This window comes from Pholcus phalangioides, unplaced genomic scaffold (genome assembly GCF_987345545.1).
Source record: "Pholcus phalangioides strain wild (caught in Gottingen) unplaced genomic scaffold, Ppha-v1.0 ptg000039l_1, whole genome shotgun sequence".
NCBI lineage: Eukaryota > Metazoa > Arthropoda > Arachnida > Araneae > Pholcidae > Pholcus > Pholcus phalangioides.
In genome coordinates, this window is record NW_028301625.1 from 6,243,376 (window position 1) to 6,266,400 (window position 23,025).

General features: G+C 37.7%; 1 protein-coding gene across 1 annotated transcript in view; it reads right to left on the reverse strand.

Annotated features, from left to right (window-relative positions):
* Positions 1-3,815: 3,815 nt before the first annotated feature.
* LOC149065502 (uncharacterized) overlaps positions 3,816-23,025 on the reverse strand; it is a 28,454-nt gene continuing 9,244 nt past the window's right edge. Inside the window, exons 2-4 of the mRNA XM_089254038.1 lie at positions 15,963-16,109; positions 11,053-11,311; positions 3,816-4,517 (exon numbers count right to left, since the gene is read on the reverse strand). Of these exons, the coding sequence (XP_089110164.1) occupies positions 4,243-4,517; positions 11,053-11,311; positions 15,963-16,109 (681 nt within the window). The 3' untranslated portion in view covers positions 3,816-4,242. The remainder of the gene's footprint in view (positions 4,518-11,052; positions 11,312-15,962; positions 16,110-23,025) is intronic.

Sequence of the window (23,025 nt, forward strand, 5' to 3'; positions counted from 1 at the left end):
TTTTTAGAACTTCTTTTTCTAATAATTAATAGCGATTCAAATACCATAAAATGTCTTATATTTAACAGGACTGTCCCGTTTTTTCCGTGATCGTTGTCATTTCAGAAGCGTCTCCCGACAGTAAATCATTTGTCTGAATGCGCGTGCGCGCGAGGTTGCTTTGAATTTTGGTTAGCATCTGGTGACTTTGATTGACACGAATATTTTTCAGCAGATGTTTAAGAATTGATATACAGGGTGAATCTGACTTATTCTGCCAAACGGAAGGGGGTGATGGACGAGCCCAAATAGATCATGAAACATTCCACCACCCTGTCCTATTCTCAAACCGTTTTCGAGTTACGGTGTATATTATTAGATTATGGAAAAAAATGCGTCATGTCTGAAAAAGAAAAATCCGAATTTATGAAGTTTTTGAAAGACTGACGTGCAAACTAAGCACATATTTAGGAAGAACAGAAAATATTCTATAAGAGGACACTAATTTCATTGAAATATCTGGATTTAATGGCGAGCTACAAGCGCTAAAAGATTAGCAAAGTTCAAAATCGATTTATCGCCAAAATTTTTAATCGCCAATTCCGTAAACACCATTGCAGCTACAATCGGTCAAATTTATCAACGACTTGTCCATTACACCAGCTTTCGAAAGAGTCTACAATATCGGTGTTCTGGTTCGGGAGAAATTCAGATTTTTGTTCGCAATACATCACTGAAATGAACATTTGTCGAAGTAGATATTCGGCAAATATTCGACTCAAAAACTAGAGCCGATTCAGCAAAACCAACACCAGTTTTGAAATCAGCAGCGCCAATATACCCTAAAACCATTAAAATTTCCTTTGGGAACATGAAAAAAAAAATTCTGGCCTAAAATTTGGTTATTTTAATCTACTCAGAAATGTTTAGTTTTATGTAGTTATTAGAGCCAGTGTATTCGAAAAAATAAATTTGAAGAATAACTTCATCACTTTTCAAAATTTTTAATGGTAGAATATTGTTTTTTCAAGAATATTGTAAGCTGTTTATAATTTTCAAGAGTATTGTATGCTGTTTATAATTTTCAAGAATATTGTATGCTGTTTATAATTTTCAAGAATATTGTATGCTGAATGCCATCCAATTAGAAATTCTAACCAAAAAAAACAAAAAATAATAATAAAAATAAAATAGGCAGTACTTTCTGGAAAATAAAACAAAATGTGAGTAACGCTTATCTATAACCTCTGTAAAGTTAGCGTTGTGCGATGCAAAGAACATATTCTGATCACTTGCAACAAAAGTTTTTTCTTATTCCTGAAATGTGTGAGGAAAAAAAACCTTGTTTTTATATCTCTCGTTTTCTGGATTTCTGTGTGTGGGGTTAATATATTTTTAGTATTTCCAAAAACGCGAAGTTATACGTTTGGTGTACGATTGGTGAATTTTGCAGGATTTTGAAATGACGTCATCAATTTTTAAAGCGTTATAACTCATTAATTATGGGTCAGATCAAACACTGAAAACAGTTTTCCATATTAGTTTTGCACGCCTTTTCTATTTCTCATGTAAACGGGGCTTTAGTGATCCTCCACTCTATACCGAAGCTGTTCATAACAAATCATTGCCAATCTCCGACTATAGACGTTTCAAATCAAAACATTTGGTGTTTTTGAAGTCCTAGATTGACCTTGGCGATATTTGGCAAAAATGTTTTACGCTTTCCTCTCCCTTCCAGTAGCGTATTAACTGGCGAGGCTGGGGGCCCCAAGGTTAACTGGTCCCGAAAGTTATGTAGTTAGAGAAGACTTTCACTCTATCTCTGAAATTATTTCTTTCCTATTATGAATTTTCATTCCTTTTTGTTTAGCGTGCGTATATGTTTAGGTAGGCATTTTTTTTCAATCATTTCCGTAAATTATTTTAATGACAACTTTCTATTCCCAAAACATAAAATCGGGGTTTAGCGGGGAGGAAGGCCTCTCAAGAATATTTGAACCATTGAACTTGTTGAGACGGCCCGGCTTTCTTCCTTTAATTGCTGCCCTAATTGTAGGAATCTATGTATTCTAGGAAGAGAGACGAAATATTTTATTATATATATTATTATATTATATATATTACTATTATATACTATTATTACGTATTGGAATATTTCACATGCACCATGAGAGAAGAATGCATATTATAGATATTTAGTTAAAGACCTTGAACCTATAGCTTTGGTTAGAAGCTACCAAAGTAGATGGAGAAGTATACCATGGAGTTGTGAGTTCAAAAAAATTTAGTGCTGACATTTAGAGAGAATCCACAAACACCTGCCGGTTATTAAAGAAATTAATGCATATATAGCCAGATTCAAAAAAGTGAAAATCCCTCGCATGTATTTCAAATCGCGTAACCATAACAGGAAAAATATGAGAAAATTGGGATCCCAAATACCGGCAAAGCTAATTCCTCACCAAAAAAGTTACTTTGATTGTTTAAAAATCATTGCTAAAATCGCTGAAAAATGCATTTCACGGGGAAAAAAGCCCTTTCCACTATTGACGGAAATTTTTGGCAGTAAAGCACTGCTTTTCACACAAAATTTTCTCTAACAAATGTATGAAACTAATTATGGTTTTCTCTCTGTGATAAAATAATTATTCATGCAGCTGTATTAGTAAACATATTTGAATTGATATATTTTTATTTTTATCGCATATTACTTATTATTTTTACTGTATGTATATTACTATAGTACTGTCGAAACTTTCAAGTACCAGGTTAGTTAATTCCTTGTGCACTAAATAATTTTATTCGAAAAAAAATTATTTTTTTGTTTTTAAGCTTTAATTAGAACTAAAATGACTTGCCAAAAAAAATTACATAATAATTATTTAATTTTTTCATAATGTGGTAATGAACGGGTTAAATACAACACATACTGTATATAAGATGAATATTCAGCCATAATTATCGTCACACAAAGTTATGAAAACTATCTTTCATGTATAAGAATTAGTTTTTTTTTCTTCGTCGATATTATATTTCCTTATGCAATAAGTTCCTTTATATATGAATGAGAACGCCCAGTTTCTGATCCCAAATAAGTGGCCTTTCGGTTGGAGCGATTTCGACTAACTGATCCTGTTCGTAAGTCAGGGAGTGGCTGTATTTTAACGATTAATATATCAAAAGCTAAATGCTTTCGTTTCCCTCTAACTTAATACATTCCGTACGGAAATGATATTCACCTTGAATTACTTAATGGGGAATCCTTTGCTTTGCAATGCTGGCAAGTCATGTCAATGGCGTACTTGGGGGGGCGTCCCCCAAGCCAAGACTATAGTGCCATTTTGCAGGAAAAACGTAACCCCCCCACCCTTGAGAAAATTCTGCATACGCCCTTATGATCGATCCACTAACACTCTGAATACAATATTCATTTAAATTCCAAGCAGAAATGTGAAAGTCTTTTTATTATGAACGAATTGTTTTTAGATTTTTATTGAATCTTAATGAGAAGAGAGCGATATTAAAACAATGGACAGGCTTTTATTTAGTCACGATGGATGGTAAAAAAAATCGCACTGAAAGTAAAAAAATTAAATTAATCCTATTATGTGCACGGACCTTATGCGATGGCAGATATATTTCCTTAAAAAAATAATTATTCAGTTTTTACTATTATTTTTGCACGCAATCCTCATTCAGGGGTGCCAGATAGGTTCTAGAAAATACTTTAAACAGCAGTTTTTCCAATATAGTTTTGTTACTGTATCATGCTTCAATATTTGGTGTGAATAAATTAAAAATTTTTAACCATTTTTTATAAGAAAATTATCAACAAGTCAGGAGAAAAAATATTTTAATGAAAAAATCCAGTTCTTTTTACACATTCAACAAAACGAAAAATAGATCATACGCACTTAAAAGTGTATGTTAGAAAAGGAACAAAATTGATGTATGTAATAATATATACAACCAAGAATTCATGTCTCGAGACATGGGAAAAACAAACCAAAAGAATCAAATTCGTTGAATTGTTTGATGGAAAATATATCCTATGCGTCAAGGAAATATCTTTCTTACAAACGAAGGATATTCCGCCGAATGCGCCTATACTGTTCCAGTAAAAATAATTTAATGCGATAAAAGAAAAACAAACAAAAGCTCTAATACTGAAATTTTACCATTAGATTGTCATGGTGGACCCTGTCCTCAATGGTTTGTATAGTATGTGCATGGACAATAACGTAGTTTCGAATTATTAGCTGGTTACCAAGAAGTCTTCTTGTTCTTTTTATCCTTCACCTTTTCTTTCTTCGACTTATTCTTGTAGTGCTTGTCTTTCTTTGATTTTTCGTGGGCTTTCTTCTGCTTCTGTTTCTTTGGATGTTTCTTGGATTTTGAATCTTTGTGCACCTTTTCGTCGCTCAGAGGTTCGAAAGTGTCTTCGAGGACTGGATGAGGTTTCATTGCGCGTTCTTTGGCATTGTGCTCGACAAATAATTTCTCTTCTTGAGGTTCGGGCGATTTCTCCTCAGAAAGAACTGAAAATAATTTTATAACTTATATATAAAGTAAATAAATATGATAAGATAAATAAATATTCCGACCCCGAAGATCAAGAAATAAATTTTGTTGTTGAGCGAAAATTTTTATGCAGCTAAAAATGATGGTTCAATGTCATTTAACCACATGAAGATGCGATTTTTCCTCATAGAAACGATGAAGTTTTCCTCATTTTTTACGACATTCTTCTCGTGAAAAGAAAATTGATGAAACATCCGTGAACTCCTCAAAAAACGACTACAAAAAATTTTTGTTACTCAAAAAGCTTCAATATTTTTTTTTTACAAGAAATCATTTCGTCTGTTCCTTCCTCTGGTTTGGCCATTAACTTAATGCAGATAAGTTTTATGTTATCGACTAGCTGTTACCCGCGGCTTCGCTCGCGTGGATTTGGTAATAGGAAAATTCCCCCTTTATGGGGTTTAATTTTGAAAAATTTCGTCTTAGTGAATCTCTACATTATAAAATAAAACATCTGTCCAAATTTCATATTTATAAATAGCTTTAGAATTTCTCCATATAAATCTTTGAACTCCCTTACGACGCCGTTAGGGGGGTGGGGTAGAATTTTGAGAAATCTCTTCTTAGTAAGTATTTAACTAAGTCAGTAAAAATACTGACCAAATTTCATTTTTATAGCTTCAGCGGTTTCGGCTCGGTGATGATGAATCCGTGAATCAGTCAGTCAGGACATCTTATTTTATATACAGGGTGCATAGGTAATAGGACGCGTGACCTCAGGGCCGCAACTAGGGGGGTGCATAGGTAATAGGGCGCGTGACCTCAGGGCCGCAACTAGGGGGGAGCAGGCGGTCTTGTGCCCCGGGTGCTGGACCAGAGGGGGCGCAAATTTTATTCTCAAACCTCTACTTCAACATTACAAGGGGACGCCAAAATGCGTACTTGCCCCGGGTGACCAAGCTCTGCGTGACATTTTGCTGGGAAAAAAATAGCATTTAATGCTGTTTTTTCCCAACTTTCTTACGGTTAAACAGTTTACCCTCATTCAATGCTGTTTTTTCCAAAATTTGCTCTGTTTTTCGAATTTAAATATTTTAATCAATATTGCACATAGAAACATGGAATTCTTTCCTTTTTTTGACATCAGGAGAAGCAGGGCAACAATTTTCAAATTGGGTTAGAAGACAACACCAAAATTTATTGTCTTCACTATGAACAGTAGTTTTTCGTGTCCTTGGAAGCATCAGCTCATCTCACAAGTACCATTCGAGAGGAGTTTCTAAGAAAACACACACACACACACACACACACACAGTATAATCGAAAATAGTTTCGAAATCAGTGAATAATAACCAAAATAACCGATTTTTTTTTAAACGACAAGATCCAAGTGAAGAAAAATTATAAGTTTTGGCAATTATGTATTATATATGTATATATATATTATGTTCAGCATATATTAAGTTGCTTGAAGCGGGCAGCCTTAATTTCTTAACCTATTCCTATACTTGTTTCCATCTACCGAATAGATGAATGAAATGAATAAAATATATTTTTATAGAATCTATTGATATTATATGGTCACAAAAAAAATATTCGATTAAAGTTCGATTAGAAATTTTTGATTAACCAGTTAAAAGTTTTTAATCGATTCAAAGTCCTAGTTATAACTTATTAATTATGGGTCAAATCAAAAACTAAAACACTTTCCCATATTAGTTTTTCACAAGGAATCACGTGTGTAATTATTGGGCGGTCGATAGTTACCATCTTGTATAGGTTAGACCAGCGGTTCCCAACCTTTTTGACTCGAGGAGCCCCTTTTTAAGATAAAATCGTAGGCCCCTTCATTTATTTACTGATACATTATATTTTCTTATGTGGCCGCGGAGCCCTCTTGGAAACTACACGCGGAGCTCCGTGAAACACAGACTGATTCGCAGATTGAATCGAGCACGACCAGGCTTTGTCGTTTGCGCGATATAAGCTCATTGCCCCAGAGGGCATAGTCGTGACGGAATTGTTTCCGACTAGAGAACCAGCCAGAATGGGGAAAAAAAAAAACTATACACGTCAGGAGGGCTCCACATAGAGAGAGGGGTACAATGGGGGCCAAGTGACGAGCGTAGCCGGTCAATTTGTCGCACTCAACTTGTCGCGCTCAACTCGTCGCGCCTCAATTTGTCGCGGTACAAATTCGTCGCAATACAAATTTGTCGCAGTGTCAATTCGTCGCGGTACAAATTTGTCGCAGTGTCAATTCGTCGCGGTACAAATTTGTCGCAGCTCCAATTCGTAGCTGAACAAGTTTGCCGCCGTGTCAATTCGTCGTGACGTCAATTTATATATTACAGCGCAGAATCAATTCGTCGAACCGTCGATTCTTCACTGTACATGTTCCACGCGAGCTTGTATGTAGGTTGTTGTCTTACACGTGAGATAAAAACATGAACAAAAGTGTACACGCAGTTAACTGAAAATAATTAATTTTTGTCAATGCAGAAAGGTCATCGAAATTAAAATTACAATATCAATTACATTTGAAAATTTAACTGCAAACAAAAGTTTAATTATATTTGAAAATTCGGTTATAAAAATTTGAAATGTTGAATAACTGATTTTTGCTGTGATAAAATTTCAATATCATGTGAAAAAATTTCGGTTTGTATGATATTCCCCAAATTACAGTGAGCCTATCTTTAACGATTAATTTTAATTTCGAGTGTCATGTACACGAAGTTACATACAATGGGCTAATTGAAAGTCTGATTGCATTCTTTTCACTCGAGAGTTGTTACTTTAGAGTTGAAAAAAAAAAAAAATCAAAAATCGAGTGACATTTGCAGTGGTGTCAGAGACAGAGATGCTGTTGGGCTGTTGGTGCCCAGGGTACTTTATGGAATGGGTATGAGCACCAGAGAAATGATTCAGAAACCAAAATTTCCTACTTCAAGATCAAGACAAGAACCCACAAGTTTCAAACACTTCTGGCATCCTTGGCCAGTCAAAGGTGCCGACATGAAGGAAACATTGAAGGGGGGGGGGGGGTGCTGAAAACCGCCATTCATTCCGTTTATAAGGGACTCAAACCCATACTCAGGGACTCAAATCCCGACAAAAAGTGGGAAATGCGGCTTATACGGTGGAAATTAAAATGTAAAAATTTATTTGATCTCAATTTTTTATTTGGGTGAGCTCTTCAACATCTCTCACTGCGAGAAATGGAAATCTCGACAGAAATGCGGCTTATATAGTAAAAATTAAATTTTAAAAATTTAATGACTTCAATGAATACTTTCCTTCATTTGTTAAAAATTAAAACAGATGGGCAGGGGGAACATTTCCAATAAATGAGAAAAAAAATTAGTTCAATTTTTTACGCCTAAAGCAACTACCCTATTTATAAGATCACAACAAACATATGAATTTTAAAGCAATTCAAATTTGTACTGCGACGAAATGAGTCTGCGACAAATTTGTACTGCGACGAAATGAGTCTGCGACAAATTTGTACCGCGACGAAATGAGCCTGCGACAAATTTGTACCGCGACGAAATGAGCCTGCGACAAATTTGTATCGCGACGAGTTTGTAGCACGACGAATTGACGCTGCGACAAATTGAATGCGACGAATTGTCCCGCGACAAGTTGAGCGCGACGAATTGACCTAGACCCAGTGACGAGGAGGTGAGGTTACAGAGACAGAAAAATATATACATGCAGTATTATTACATATGCATCCGTGGAGCACAGGTTGAGAACAACTAAATTAGACCATATTTCCCAAACGTTTTTTCCTCGTCCCTCCCCCCCCCCCGCTGAGAAAAATTCCCTCCTCTTTCTTGAGCGATCCTACAGGATCGTATATTGCAGCGTTTCTCAACCTATAGTCCGCAACGATGACGTAGGTGGTCCGATCCGCAGGCAAACTTGGTAATTCAATTTTACCTTGAATGAAAAGTTATTCCGTTATTTTAATATTGATATTAATAATACCAGTATGGGTTCAAATAAAAATTGCATATTCATGTGCTTAGGTTCACCTAGACACATTCTACAAATGGCTGGAAACAAAAATGTATTTGATGAAAGAAACATTCAAATGACAAAATGATCATATGTATTTCATTGAGAAATATAAGGAGAGAACTGGAATTTCGTAAATTTTAGGTAAAATAATGGGACGTCGTCAATTGCGATCAAAAACGTTGTTATGTCTTCAAAATTCCCAACTGTAGTTAAAATTAAGGAAAAAAACGTTGAAGCTGACAAATATGTGAGATGAATTTCTGTATTTATAGCTATAATTATCATAATGGCTTTGAAAACGCTGGTTATTCGCGATTTTAGTAAACATTACAAATTCAAATGAGCATCGTTGAAAAAACGGGACAAATCTATAAAATAATTGGGAACAACCAGAAATACAGGAATGTCCCGTAATACGGGACACAAGAGGTCCGAAGAATTGTTTCATACATTTTACTGGTCCTTGGATTCAGAAAGGTTGAGAAACGCTGGTATATTGTATCTGTGTTGCCCACTTTGGGAATCACTGAATCAGACCTTGTAAACAGAACGGTAAGTCGCTGTATATGCCAGTGGTCCATAACCTTTAAGGCGCTGTCATACGAATGGAGAAACGGCGTGTTGCGGATTAAGCCTCGGGTATAACAATAATTTATTGTTCATTCAACAATAACTTATTACTCATTTATATATGGCTTTCGAAACAAGGGCCTTCGAACAATGAATCCCCATTACGCACCTTTGATGCTACCGATAAAGCTCGGGATATTTTCCAGTCGCCCTGGTGGTTGTCTGAGGTGATCTGCCTATACAGGGCCGGAACTAGGATTTTTGCCGCCCCAACAACGTTAAAATTCGATAATTTTGTAACGGTGTCCTTTGTTTCCACCTAAAAAACTGCCGCCCCCTAAATTGTGCTACCCGGGGCAGTTGCCCTCCGCCCTCTCTAGTTCCGGCTCTGTGCCTATGTGTGTGTCGAACTTACGCGCTTTATTGTAGTTCCTGTGAAACGTGCGGCATGTTGTTCCATGTTGCATATCCATGCATGGGGGCTCATCTGCAATTTTTCGTGAGAGCGGCCAGTGCTAATGTCCAAATTTAATGCCAAAACCGGCTACTTTATTAATTGTAACGTAGAAATTCATTTCTGGGCACACTACTACTACTACAATTACCAACTACTTAACTCAGGACCGTAACCAGGATTTTTTGCTGCTGGGGACAAACATTATTTTGCCGCCCTCTACAACTTTAAAATTCGATAAATTTTGTAGCGATGTTCTTTGTTCCCACCTAAAACTGCTGCCCCCTAAATTTTGCCTCTCGGGGCAGTTGCCCCCCCCCCCCGTCCCCTCTACTTCCGGCCCTGGCACCTCATACACCCACCTCTGCGGAATTTCTAACGAGTTGGTACATGCCGGAATGTGTGTTCTGAGTGTATGTGTAGCCTGTGTTGTAGAAGGAATGTGGCGGTTGAAGACAAACACTTCCTTCACAATTCATAGATAATTAACATTTATTATACAATTAAACTTACAGACCCTACCTGTAACGTCTTTATGTTGTCAGAGTTGTCCTTGTTTCGTGTTCTTGCTGATGCCATCTGTTTTCAGTATTTCGAATTGAATATGGCAAATGCTTGAATTTTCCATGCTATGTAAGTATTATGTTGAATGTTGCTGGTTTTTGCGAAAAGAGACTATTTTAAATGGGAGGGTGGCTAGAGCATTCCCGCCTCGAAGTTGGAAAACCACAGAAAATCAACTTCAGCCGACAACCACTGTGCCGCCAACGGAGTTCGAACCTGGATCCTCACGATTAGAGTCCAGCACGATGCCCGCACAATGGCATAGAGCAGGGGCTGCTTAAGCGAGGGTGCAAGGGGTGCGGTGCACCCGGGCGGCAGGTTGTAAGGGAGGGGGGCAGCGTAGAGACTTCAGTTAGACTCCAAAGTTTTTAAAACTTTCCCACCTTAAAAATTCACATGACATCACGCTTTTGAGCCATGCCTCGACAACGGAGATGTTGAGAAAACTTGAGGGAATAGACAGGGCCTGGGACCGTGATACCAGAAACAAGAACGTGATCTACCAGGGGCGGCTCTAGACAGAATTTTAAACGTGCGGCACTTATGTTTTGTTCATCCTGTTTATCTTCTTCCCCATTCCCCCCCCCCCTCAGCCTAAACCAAATATTTCATGGGGGCTCCTGCAGTTATTTTGAGGATTAAGTTATCTGTGGCATTGTTAAGAACGATAAAAGAATTTTGCTTTAAAAGCGGGACGTGTGGTCACGGACATTTTTCACGCTAAACAATGGTGTGCGCTTTTCTTCTGAAAAAAATCAGGTTTATCCCGAGGTCACCCAGAGTGGAGCCTTGTTACCCCCCCCCCCCAGGATAGCCTTCAGGGGCGGCACATGATGCTTCGGACCCGGGCGGCAGGTAAGTTCGAGCCGCTCCTGACATTGAAGACGTCTTGTATATACATTACATAGTCAGTAAATTCATACGGTGGTACCAACCTTTGTGATCTGCTGAATGTTGGCTCTTGTGGTGCTTCTTCTCTCGTTGGTGGGATCGCTTTTTTTCATCCTTGTGATTGGCAGCCTCTTGCTGTCTTTCCGGATAAGTAAGGTCTTGCAAATGCATGCCATCTTGATGATGTTTAGTTTCTTCGACAGCTAATTGCTTATGACCGGTTTTGACATCGGCTTGGACTTCTGCTTCTATTGGAGAAACCTCGACGGGGGAATGCTTCGGAACGTGTTTCTTTTCTTTAGCCTAAAATTGAAAAGCAATTCAAGATCTAACGATCAACACATCTGGATTTCTCCAACATAAAGTCTTCTATCAGTCAAGGAATTCGATCGAAACGGCAAGAAAGTATCATTTCCTAGTAAATGTCGTATGTTAAAAACATGTGTTTTCCATTGCATTTAATCATTTATTTCAATTGCAGATGCGTGTTAAAGTCAAAACTGTATTGTCGACGATAAGTGACGGAGTTAGTCACGAGCATCAAAGCGGGAGGGAACTAATTAAACGACTGTAAGACGAGGTTTCCCCCTAACTTTTAGTCTCCAAAATTAGGAAGTTGTATTATGTGAGAGTAAAAAATTGCCTATTATTACGATGCCCTGTATTCACACAGTTTAATATTTGAAGGGCCATCTCATAGTCAAGCGTATGCGATAGAGCAGCGTATATTAACATCTTTAAGTTCTAGGCCCAACTGAAATAACTTTTTTTCATATCGGGTGGGGCATAATAAATGCGTATGTTTGCATAGTCCCGATTTGATTCCAACCAAACTTTTAACCCTGTCAATAACTCATCCTATTTTATGAAATCATCTCTGGTCCACAGACCGGATATTTAGATTTGAGATTCACTCCTGGTGGTTAAGAAACGCTGACGTAGAGTGTATGCATATATAAGAGAGCAATACGGCAGTAGAGGTAAAGGCCGGTTTACACGCACCGTTTTGTCGTCCGTTTTGGGGAAAAGAGGGAGTGTCTGCGATAAGATGGTGTCGTGTAGACGGAAAAAATCGAAGGTCAAGTGGTTCAAGGTCGCGTCAAAAAATCTGGTGGTCGAGCAATAGTTTCCGTGAAATCCTACGATAAAAGGGTGCGTGTAAACGCGTTTCCATTTTGTCGTCAGTTTTTCCCTCCTCGTACCCTTTTTTTTTTATCGAATGAATTTTCGTGTACAGTCGATCCCGGTCATAACGTCCCCATTTATAACGTTTTCGCGCTTGATGCAAATAATTTTGGGGGGGGGGGGGGTGTCTAGGTGATTCTCATTAAGATTTCCCGTTAAAAGCGTTTTCCCGCTTACAACGTTTCCTCATGGCGGTTTTTTGAAACGTTATAAGCGGGATCCCCTGTATTTTATTTTAATTTCCTGAATTTATTTTTCCCAGTTAGACCTATTTATAACGATCGCGGTTTTAATGACAATTTTTCTATAACAACAATTCTTGGCGGAATGACTAATTCCCATACAGAAGAATTTTCATGAACGTTGCTTACAACGTCGAAGAAATTCAACGCCCTCGGTTACAACGATTCATTTTTTTGTCACTCTTTCTTTTGTTTTTATGGCATGTCTTTTTAAGAAAATTCCCCATTTTTCCCAATTTTCGATAATTCTACCTACAATCGGTTATATTTTTAGCAAAAATTGGTGATGCCTCGTATTTATGATCCCAATTCACCGTACTGTTCTAGATCAATTATGGTCAATGAACACTTTATTTACATTATATTTGATTTCATCTGATTACATTTTTGATCCAAAAAATAAGTACGTCAGCCTCGCTTGTAATGACTAGAGCCCGGAAGTTTAGGCACTAAAGATGGTCGAAATAGGCAGGCAAAAAGGCACTAAAAATGAATAAAATAGGCACAAAAAAAAGACATAATTTTAATGGAAAAAAAAACTACAAATAACTAAAAACTAAGGTATTGAGGGCCCAAAAAATAGCTGAAAAATCGATTGTACTTAATCCGTCTATTATTTTAATTACAATGTATAATAACTGCATTATTATTTAAGTTAAATGGATTTCAAGTCAAAAATAAAATTTTACTAGACCGTCAGGATTAGGTTGCTAATTCCAGGGCCACGATTACCAGACGCGGGGTCGGTAGGGATAATGATCTGTGGAGCTATCTCGAGTTGCGAATGATTCTCGTTTATTTGTCGTATCATTTTGAATAATCATTATCATTTCTGTAGTTGAAACATGGCTATCGTGTTCTATTTTTGTAAAAAGAAAAAAATATTTTTATATTACTACGTATACAAGACTACTTCAAGCGTGGGGCCCTGCATGACCGCATCTGTCACACACCCATGAGGGGGAGCTCTAGTCAATTTAATCGATTTTAAATGTGCATGTTTAATAAATAACCATGGTTGTTTGCAGTGCATTTACGGTGCAAAAAATAAAGCCAAACAACATGGGCCCCAGAGCCCTGTTTGCTCCTATTCCACCTTCCATAAGCCATGTTGCCAATTCAAGACCTTTTCGGACAATCATCGGTCCATTATACACATACAACGCAGTCGAATGCCTGAGCGAGACATATTATATGAAGCCTGTGAGGAGAAACAAATTTCTAACTTTCCTCCGCTTTTCTAACACGGACTGCGTTCATCTGAAACAAAATCATTCACGGCTAATATCATCCGGTCAAAGCAAAATTAATACATGCCAACACCAATCTCTCAGATCACTTAGTTGCGTCTAAATGGGGCTGGGGAAGGCGGCTTTCTGACGATAAGTAATACTGAGATTTGTGAAATTTTAAAAAGAGCGATTTTTTTTTTGAAGTTTTCAATGCCCGTAATATTCAAGTTTTATAGATTATGCCTCTGAAATTCACTAATAAACTTAAAACTGGTAAAATAGGCATTTATGGCACGATAATTTCAAAAAAGGCATTTTTACCGGAAAAGTTTAAAAATAAGTAAAAAAAAAACATTTATGTGGCATTTTGCCTGAACTTCCGGGCTCTACTAAGGACGAATCGTTTGTACCAAAAAAATTTCGCAGAATCTTCGATATCATTTTAACCGTGTTTGGCTGTATAAATAAAGTACTTTTTTTAATTATAACTTTGCGATCTGCAATTGCTGAACCGGTCAAAAACATTTTTTGATCAGTATTGGCACCTAAAACTTTTTATATATGTAGATACGGAATTTCGGGCTGAGGGTAGTACGAAATGTTTTGCACGCCATAATCCATTTTGCTTATCGAGAAACTTCTGAAAGTGGTATTTTAACTCAAGTAGAGAGTTACGGCAGTCTCTCGATAATTCGAGGAGGATCGGACCGAGGCCACCTCGGATTAAGTAAACAATTACGAAGAAAACGGTCAAACTTTTTGCACATCTCTCGGCGACCCCCGAAAGTTGAAATGGTATTATAGGCTTTATAGACTCCATTCAAAGTATAAAATCCACGTATCAGAAGACATATTTCAGGGCACTTTTTGCCTTTTATCGACCTCAGTTGTACGTATTTTTCTTGCCCTGCGCATAGGCGGAGATAGACTTGGAAGTCTGGGGGGAAGGGGCATGACGATAATGTCAATTTATATATACGCATATACAAAATATCTGTCGACTTCAATTTTGACGCTGGGGGGGGGGGGTGCATTCCCCCCAGGCATATCTCCACCCATGGCAGTGCACCAACATTTTTTTGTTGGGTAACTTTCGTTTTTTGTGAATAGTTCGTTTCTTTTTTTTTGTGTTTTGATTTTATATTATGTTCCCTCCACTTCATCGATCCTTTAATATAGTAAATTATGTCTCTGACCTGCGATTTCTTTTATTTTTCTTCCTGCTCTTCTGCAACTGATACAATTGGTAAAGAGTGAATAGCAAGAGCGCGTCTTCCATTGTGGACATCCATCAACAGTCACAAGCTGGATCGCACGATAAAACGGTTGAAAAATCGTTGCGTGTAGACACCCCCAAAAAATGACACGATTTTCAGACCGGTTTGGTCCCCCCCAAAACGGACGACAAAACGGTGCGTGTAAACCGGCCTTAAGACTGGTAAGGACTCCACTAACAACTGTTGTGTATGAATAAACTTGACATTGTCAACAAACATATGGTACAATAAACTTCCACTGGAACTCCGTTGCAAAAAAAAAAAGTCAAACACACTGTCACACTTTCAAAAACTTCTAGTTGGGGGATACATGTTCTTCTGACTAACCTGAGAAGAAAAAACATACAGAATAATAACACACTGAAAATTTTGTTTAGTCTGGAACCTCCTCCATCTCGCTCGTTGATTCATAACGGAACGCATGGGACGATTCCATTTGCGATAGTTCAGGAAACCTATTTTGAGTAAGAGATCCCTCAACAGAAAATGTTAAAAAGAAAATATATAGTATACATAAAAAAAAAATATATATATATATATATATAATATTTTACATCATCTGCGGATAGTGGGGTCCAACGAACTATATTTATTTCACATTTTCAACAACAAGGGGGGAAAAAAGAATTACTCGAGTGGAACACCATTCATAACAAAGGTGAAGGCGCTGTTATTATGTCCCAGGAAGTGAGACCAACGAATATATCAAAAAAAACGAAAACCAACGGATGAAAAATGGTGAAAGATGATTTGGTTGGTTCTTTGTGGGGAGTTGAAACACTTTGTCTATTCGTTAGAGCGTTCTCAACGAATACGTAAAACAACCAAATAACACCAGGAAAAAGGAAACGTTAATGTAATTTCAGTTGAACATCAAAGGAATGATAATTTGGGAGAAGAAGAAAAAAAATTACCTCTCTCTATAATATACTTTTGTTGAGTTTGCGTAAAAATATTAGTGATGCAAAAAAAAAAAAAAACATTCTCCGCGATGAAATTATAATTTGAAATGACAGACCTCTTGGCTGTGTTTGCCATGTTTCTTGCTTTCAATAGATGGTTCCGGAATAGTCTTGTGCTTTTTGTGATGATGGTGGTGGTGGTGATGAGATGCCTTTTCGTACTTCTTCACGTTGTGTTCGAAGTATTCGTCGTTTTGCTCTTGCTGTAAGAAATTAAAAGCGAAAAAGACGTCTAGATTAGCCGCCGTTAAGACCAGACAGGTCATTAAAAAAGAGAACACACACACATCTGTGAATCATTGAATTTCATCCACGTCTGGATCTCGACATCAATTTTTTTTTTCTGTCTCTTGAAATATGGCAATTCATACCTCTTCAAAGATGGCCAAGAAATTCAGTGATTATTCGATCAATGTCAGACTTCGTGGATCGTAATGGAATAAAAATTTACAAAACTATCTACCTAATCCAGTGATTGGCAACGATCACGAGCCCTATTCCTATTAATGGCAAGGCCATTTTGTTTGTATCGGTTTTTTTCCTTCTCAAAATTATCACCAAACATTTATGGAAGCATAATTTGTTGATATTTACTGTTGCACTTGAAGGATTGGGGACGATCCCATAAAAGACAAAACGTAATTTTTCTACAGATTTTTGTTTATTGCATCGAGTCGATCTTTGGTAAGTGAAAAGGCGTCAAGCCAGGAGTGAATTCGGTTGCCGACTCTTGATTTAATCTATAGGTCTCTCAACTGGTGGTGTTGTGAGAAATTTTCTAAGGTTCCGCGGTATCAAAAGCTATAAATATTTTTCAATGATGTTACACTGAAATACCCGTATCAGGAGAAATATTTGTGTTTGTTTGGGTGCCCGTAGCCACCAGTGTTCCGCGTGAACTGAAACGTTGGAAACCTATGATCTGATCTACCTTAAACATCGGACAGAGTAATTCACAGATAGAAAAGAATTTCAATTATAATTTTTAAAAAGAAAAACATTTTATGTCTATGAGACGACCATAATTTTTTTTATGGGAAGTGTATTTATATTTTATCATAATTGCTGGTGTTTTATTGCTTTTATTGGGTTGCCGTATTTTTGATATAGTTTAGATATACAGGGTGTCCCGTAAGTGCTAGCACGACCTTTATCTCATCAACCATCCGTCGTAGAGGTATATGATTCCAATTTAAAAAAATACTCAACAAGCGTTCAAAAATTACCCTGTAACAGTTTATGTAGTGAAAATACAGTGTGTTACAAAATAAAAAAATCTGAATTTTTATACGGTCCCCTGTGCTTTGATTTCGAATTAGAAAATCGTTGCCTTGTTTCTGCTGATGCCAATAAAAAAAAATCCACGTTTCTAAGTGCAACATTCATAGAGATATTTGCATTCGAAATACGGAGGAAATTTGTGAAAGAACAGCGTTAAATGCGGAAAACCGTTTTACCCTCATTTAACGCTGTTCTTTCACAAATTCCCTCCGTTTTTCGAATGCGAATATCTTTATGACGATTGCACTTATAAACATCAATTTTTTTTTGTTGGCACCGGGAGAGACAGGGCGACAACTTTCTAATTGGAAGTTAGAACACGGTGGGGGGGGGGGGCGTAAATTTATTTTTATTTTTTTATTTTGTTACACACCGTATTTTCACTCTCAAAACTTGTACAGGGTAATTTTTGAACGCCTGTTTAGTATTTTTTAAATTGGAATCATACCTCTACGACGGACGATTGACGGGATCAAGGCCGTGATAGCACTACAGGACACCCTGTATGTTCAACATCCATATTTTTTATGGGCATCTTTTTTCAGCCACCTGGTTGGGTATTTTGTCTGTTGCGGCCTTTGTATTTGTACGTATGTTTGATAGCACATCAGTTGCAGCTTCTTAGTAATTCCATCCACCATGCATAAACAGAAAAAATTTAACAGCAAAAATAGAGAAAAAACAAATAGGAGAATGAAATGATGATAACGGGTATTAAGGTTATGACCGACAAAGGCTTGCTTCTTTTGTTTTAAATATCAGTCTTAGGCCTATGACCACCAAGCCCTCTTTCGAAACACTTCAATGTAATGTATTGTTTTAACATAATACCGTGATAAGATCATCACAAACACACCGTCCTGGAACGCGCAACACCACCTTGCTGCTAAGAATCAACGGAAACGCGACAACCACTGGTAGTTCTTAATTGGGTCGAGTCCGAACCCATTTTCTTCGCAAAAAACTATTTACATCATTCATTGTAGAGAATTTAAAAGAAACGGAAGAAAGAAAGAAAAAAAAAAGAACAACAAGTAGGCAAACAAAAGCCGCCGAGAAAACACATTTGCTGATGAAGGTAACCAAACTCTCACTGACTAAATGTTAAAACACCTGTAAATGCACACCTGGCATACCGTTGTTGCCCAAGAGCCGCTATTTAAATCTTGAGACGCGTATACATTAGCGGGTTGATCTTGTAACGTACGACCTCCCTGCCGCAGTTATAATCCGCTCGTGAGTACGCAAACTTCCTTTGTTGAAAAAAACCCGATTCCAGGTGGGTCCAGTTCAAATAATTCAAGAATCGTTTACAACACCGTACAAATTACTGAACAACCAATTGCGAATGCTTACATTAAATGATCCGCGCCTTTACATCATTATAAAAACAGGGGCGGGAATGACGAATGAACACTATCATTCAGACACGTGGCGGTAAGAAGTTTCTTTGACTGTTAATATTAAAAAAGTTTAAGATATTAACGAAACTTTATACTCATAGGACGTCGGTTGACCTATAATAGGGCAAGAACTTGAGAACGTCCTTTAAGCATTCGTTAGACGGTGATATTTTCGTGTCCAAAGAAGGGGGGATTGGTCCCAACATCCTGTCGATCCATCAAGTTTGAAGTTACTAGTACATAAGAGTCTAGTGAAACAAACAAAAAAAAATGTTGGAAGTACATTTTGGTGAGCCAAATGTCAATGCGGGGAATTCTAGATTCTTGAAAGGGTCACCACGCATCCTACTTCACATCCTCATGATAATTTCAATATCATGCCCGACTATGACATTATAAGTGTTCTATTTTAACAACAACCTTCGCTAGACTTTAAGCCACGTATTATGGAAGCCGAGCTAATTTCGTTTCGCATGTGGGGAAAAACGATTGTTTGAAAATATTGGAAAAATTGAAATCATTCGTTATATAGCCGCCGGAGATAGTCTTGTGCTACAGGAGGGAAAAACGATTGTTTGTGAAATGAGAAAAATTGACGTCACAGAGAGCAGTTGTTGGTAGCCGAGATAGTTTTACCCTTCAGATAGAATGAGCAATTGTTTGAGATCGGGAACAGTATTTGCCAACTTAGTTGGAAAAAATACCCATCTAGTTGCAAAGCAAACCAAGTTACATCATTGAAATATTACTGAGGAAAAAAAAAGTTTGTAGTCGTTTGGATCACGATTTTAGTTGTTTTTCGTGCGAATTTCAATAATTCTAGTTGTTCAATTTTTGTACTGTTGACAACACTGATCGGAAAAATATAGACCTGAGGAAAACGCAAGTGATGAAGCTTGATGAGTTTCCGTTCGAGATGGAAGAATAACAAACGAGATGTGACAGCTAATATTTATTTTAACGTGTAATAAATTCTCCATTTATAGAATGAGCAACTGAGAGCACTGGATGACAGAAATTAAATTAGAAAAAAAAAAAAAAAAAAGAGCAGTTCCGCGTGGGAAACACCAGAAAATCATGAGTCATCTTACATAAAAGGTCGTCCAACAAACGCGTGGTCTTGTTTTTTTTTCCTCTTCCCTACCCTCAATATTACAAGAGTTCTAAGAAGAAGACATAACACAAGATACTGTATATATTGTAGGGATCCATATCCCGTTCGAGGTAAGGGGACGCCCAGCAGATGGTAGCAGTGTAGAATAGCAAATTGTTTTCTTAAATTGAGATGTCTCTGAATGAGGAATCGGGGGGAGGAAGTCGTTTTGTGTATTATATGTGAAAGGCGGTGGACGGGAAATCCCCACCAAGGCAATAAACACACAGAAGCTCGTTTGTATTCCGTGTTTCCAAAAACAGGATTTCGTACATTCAAACGACGTAGGGGAATGAGGATTCTCTTGAATTCCACCTACAGCGTTCTTAACAGAGAAGGAATGAATAGAATAACCACACACATCTTTACTTAATACTGCACCTTCGGGGTAAACGACAGAGTGGCGCTATACGAATGCTTAAAAATAAGAAATTCTTGGAATTTGGATTTGAAGAATCACATATGTGTCACCAAAGCGTGTTTTATTCATTTTAAAATGACCAATTAGTGCCTCAATCAGTTCCGATTTCGAATCGCACCACATGGAGGTTTTAATTCTAAAACAGGTTAAACCCAGAAGGTCTTTCTCCACTCCTGGACCTCAACTTGAAAATTCCGTGGTATACAGTGCTGTTGCGCAACATTTCGTAAAATTTCATGCGGTCATTAAACAAAAATCACGCTACTTCATTTTGCTTATTGCCAAGTATTATCAAGAACTTCATCCGATGAAACTAGTTCGGTTACGTAATACAAGAACAAATTTATGAACGACTAGTATGTAAGTGAACAAATATAATGTAGAAGCTACCACGGGAAGTCTTTGGGTGGAAATGTACGCATCTTTAAGGTGAGCCTGATATCCTATTCAACCAATTTCACCAAAAGAAAGTTCAAGTTTGAAAGGTGAGGATCATTGTCTGTTATGGTGTAACGATTCGAAAACAACATGGGTGGTACGTAATAACGACGTAGAGACGAAAATAACGAAGTGTTACCATTTGAATGTTATCTTCTCTTTTTTTTTCATGTATACTGGAGATCGGTGGAAAGGCAGGTGGTCCTAGTCAAGTACTTTTCGCGATATTTTTGCGAAATCTTGCTGTTTTTATTTTTAACTGAGGGAAGTAAAGAACATATCGATAAGGCAAAACAGCAACTTATCATGCGCTTGATTGCGTTGCTTTTGACAACTGATTGCAGTTTGTCTTTGGTAATTTTACTTTCACATTTTTTTTTTAAAAGAGAGAACTTTCATAACCATGATAATCTCTGGAAAAACCCGTGTCATACCACATGATAACGATAAAACCAAAATCACGGAACAAGCACTTCAAAAACCAATCTTTATTTGAAATACTAATGCAGAGCTTGAATAATCGCCATGTCGACTAGAAAATCGGTATTGGCGCCTAAAATTTTCTACTTATGACTGTTATACAAATACAAATACAACGCCACAACATGCAAATTGCCCAACGAGGTGGCTGACTTAAGAACATCATGGATCCCCGAGCCATTTTTTGGAGGCCCTACCTACTACACCACACGTGCACTCCCCGCCCGCGGAACCCCCCAACGAATCGGTACATGCGGGAATGTGCGTGTACGTGTAGTGAAACCTGATGTGAAGTTTTTTTTGTTTCTCTGTAATGCTTGTTATGTGTAGCGCTGCCATATGCCACTAGTTTTTCTAACTATGAGTGAAGTGTTATGATTGAATGGTTTATCGTTGTAGGACTGTTGCTCTCTGTGGCGAGACTTTTTAACGGGGAGATCGGCTCGCATTTGCGCCTTGAAGTTGGGAATCACAGAAAACCAACTTCAGCCGACCACCACTGTGGGGTTCGAACCCGTGTCCTCGCATCGCGAGTCCGTCACTATAACCACTCGACCACCACAGCGGCGAAGTTGCTGTTGAAGTGTAAGGATAACACAAAATTTTCTGATTTCATAATAATGTGTCTCCAACATGGAAAGGCGAGTCAACAAGAAGGCAAAGTTTAAAAAACATCATTTATGACTGTTTTTCTTACCAAAGACTAACATGCTTCACTCCTAAAAAGTTTTGTTGGCACTTAAGTTTCTTCCAATTTGTCAAGCCCTGTACAATTAGTACAGGACTACTTTGATACTCAAGTTCACAATACATTATATAAATTATTTTCAAGCTCAAAAAATTATTTATAACACGAGTAACTAACCACTCATGAACTTTAAAACACCAACGTACGATTAAGTTAAAAAAAAAAAAAGAGCAAATTTGGGTCCCCCATGTAGGTAGAAGCAATAACCTTCTTCAAGATGGGGGTGGGGGTTGATCCCCTCAGTCAGTCCAGAATATCTGCCGAGATAGGTATTAATATGTAATCACGAAATCTGAACTTCTTCAGACCCTCGACATAAAAGCCCTTACAAAAAATGATTCGGAGAGAGAGGGGACACTTTTACAATAGCTCAAGAAGGAAAGAGAATATTTTAGATAACCATTGTGGATCACTCATCGAGTTTTGTCAGAAGTTCAAGACGACTTGCTTAAAAAGTTGGACACAAAAAGAAATTGGGGGGGGGGGGGAAAAACGGTCGCGGAACGCATTCTGTCTAAGCAGATCCGGGACACACGTGCACGTCGTTCATCGTGCCATCTAGAGGTCAACGTCTCGTGTTACACGTTTTCCTTAAACACTCATGTCTCATCTTTTGAGAACCAAAACTCTCACTGGAATAATTTAAAACCATAAATTCATTAAAAAAAAATTACCGGATGTATTATTCGTATCATTATACGTACGATACGAATTTTGAACCGAATGATTCGTGTACCAGTTTTTTTTTTAAACCCATTTGGCCCAGCATTGGTCAACTGTCATTTGATTGGAACTCCGAATGTGTTCTGCATTTTCTTTGAAACTATAGATCAGGAGTTCTTGACCTATGGGCCGTGGGGGCTACGAAGATATGAGTCGTATAAACCAGTATTTCTCAACCACCGGGCCGCGAGTGATTATCCGTTTCATATTTTTCCTCATTCATTTTCCGTTGATCGTGTGCTTGATCGGGCCTTCGACTCACAAAAGAGAATGAAACCGGGCCGCGGGCTTGAAAAGGTTGAGAAAACCACTGGTATAAACCCACTCACAGCCGAGTATTCTTGAGTCACGGCTCAAACTTGATTCCCAGGAGCTTCCAAAACTAGTTTTATAGATCAGTGGTTCTTGAACTTTTCCAGCCAGCGGACCGGTTTCATTCATTTTTGTGAGTCGAAGGCCTGGTCAAAAACAC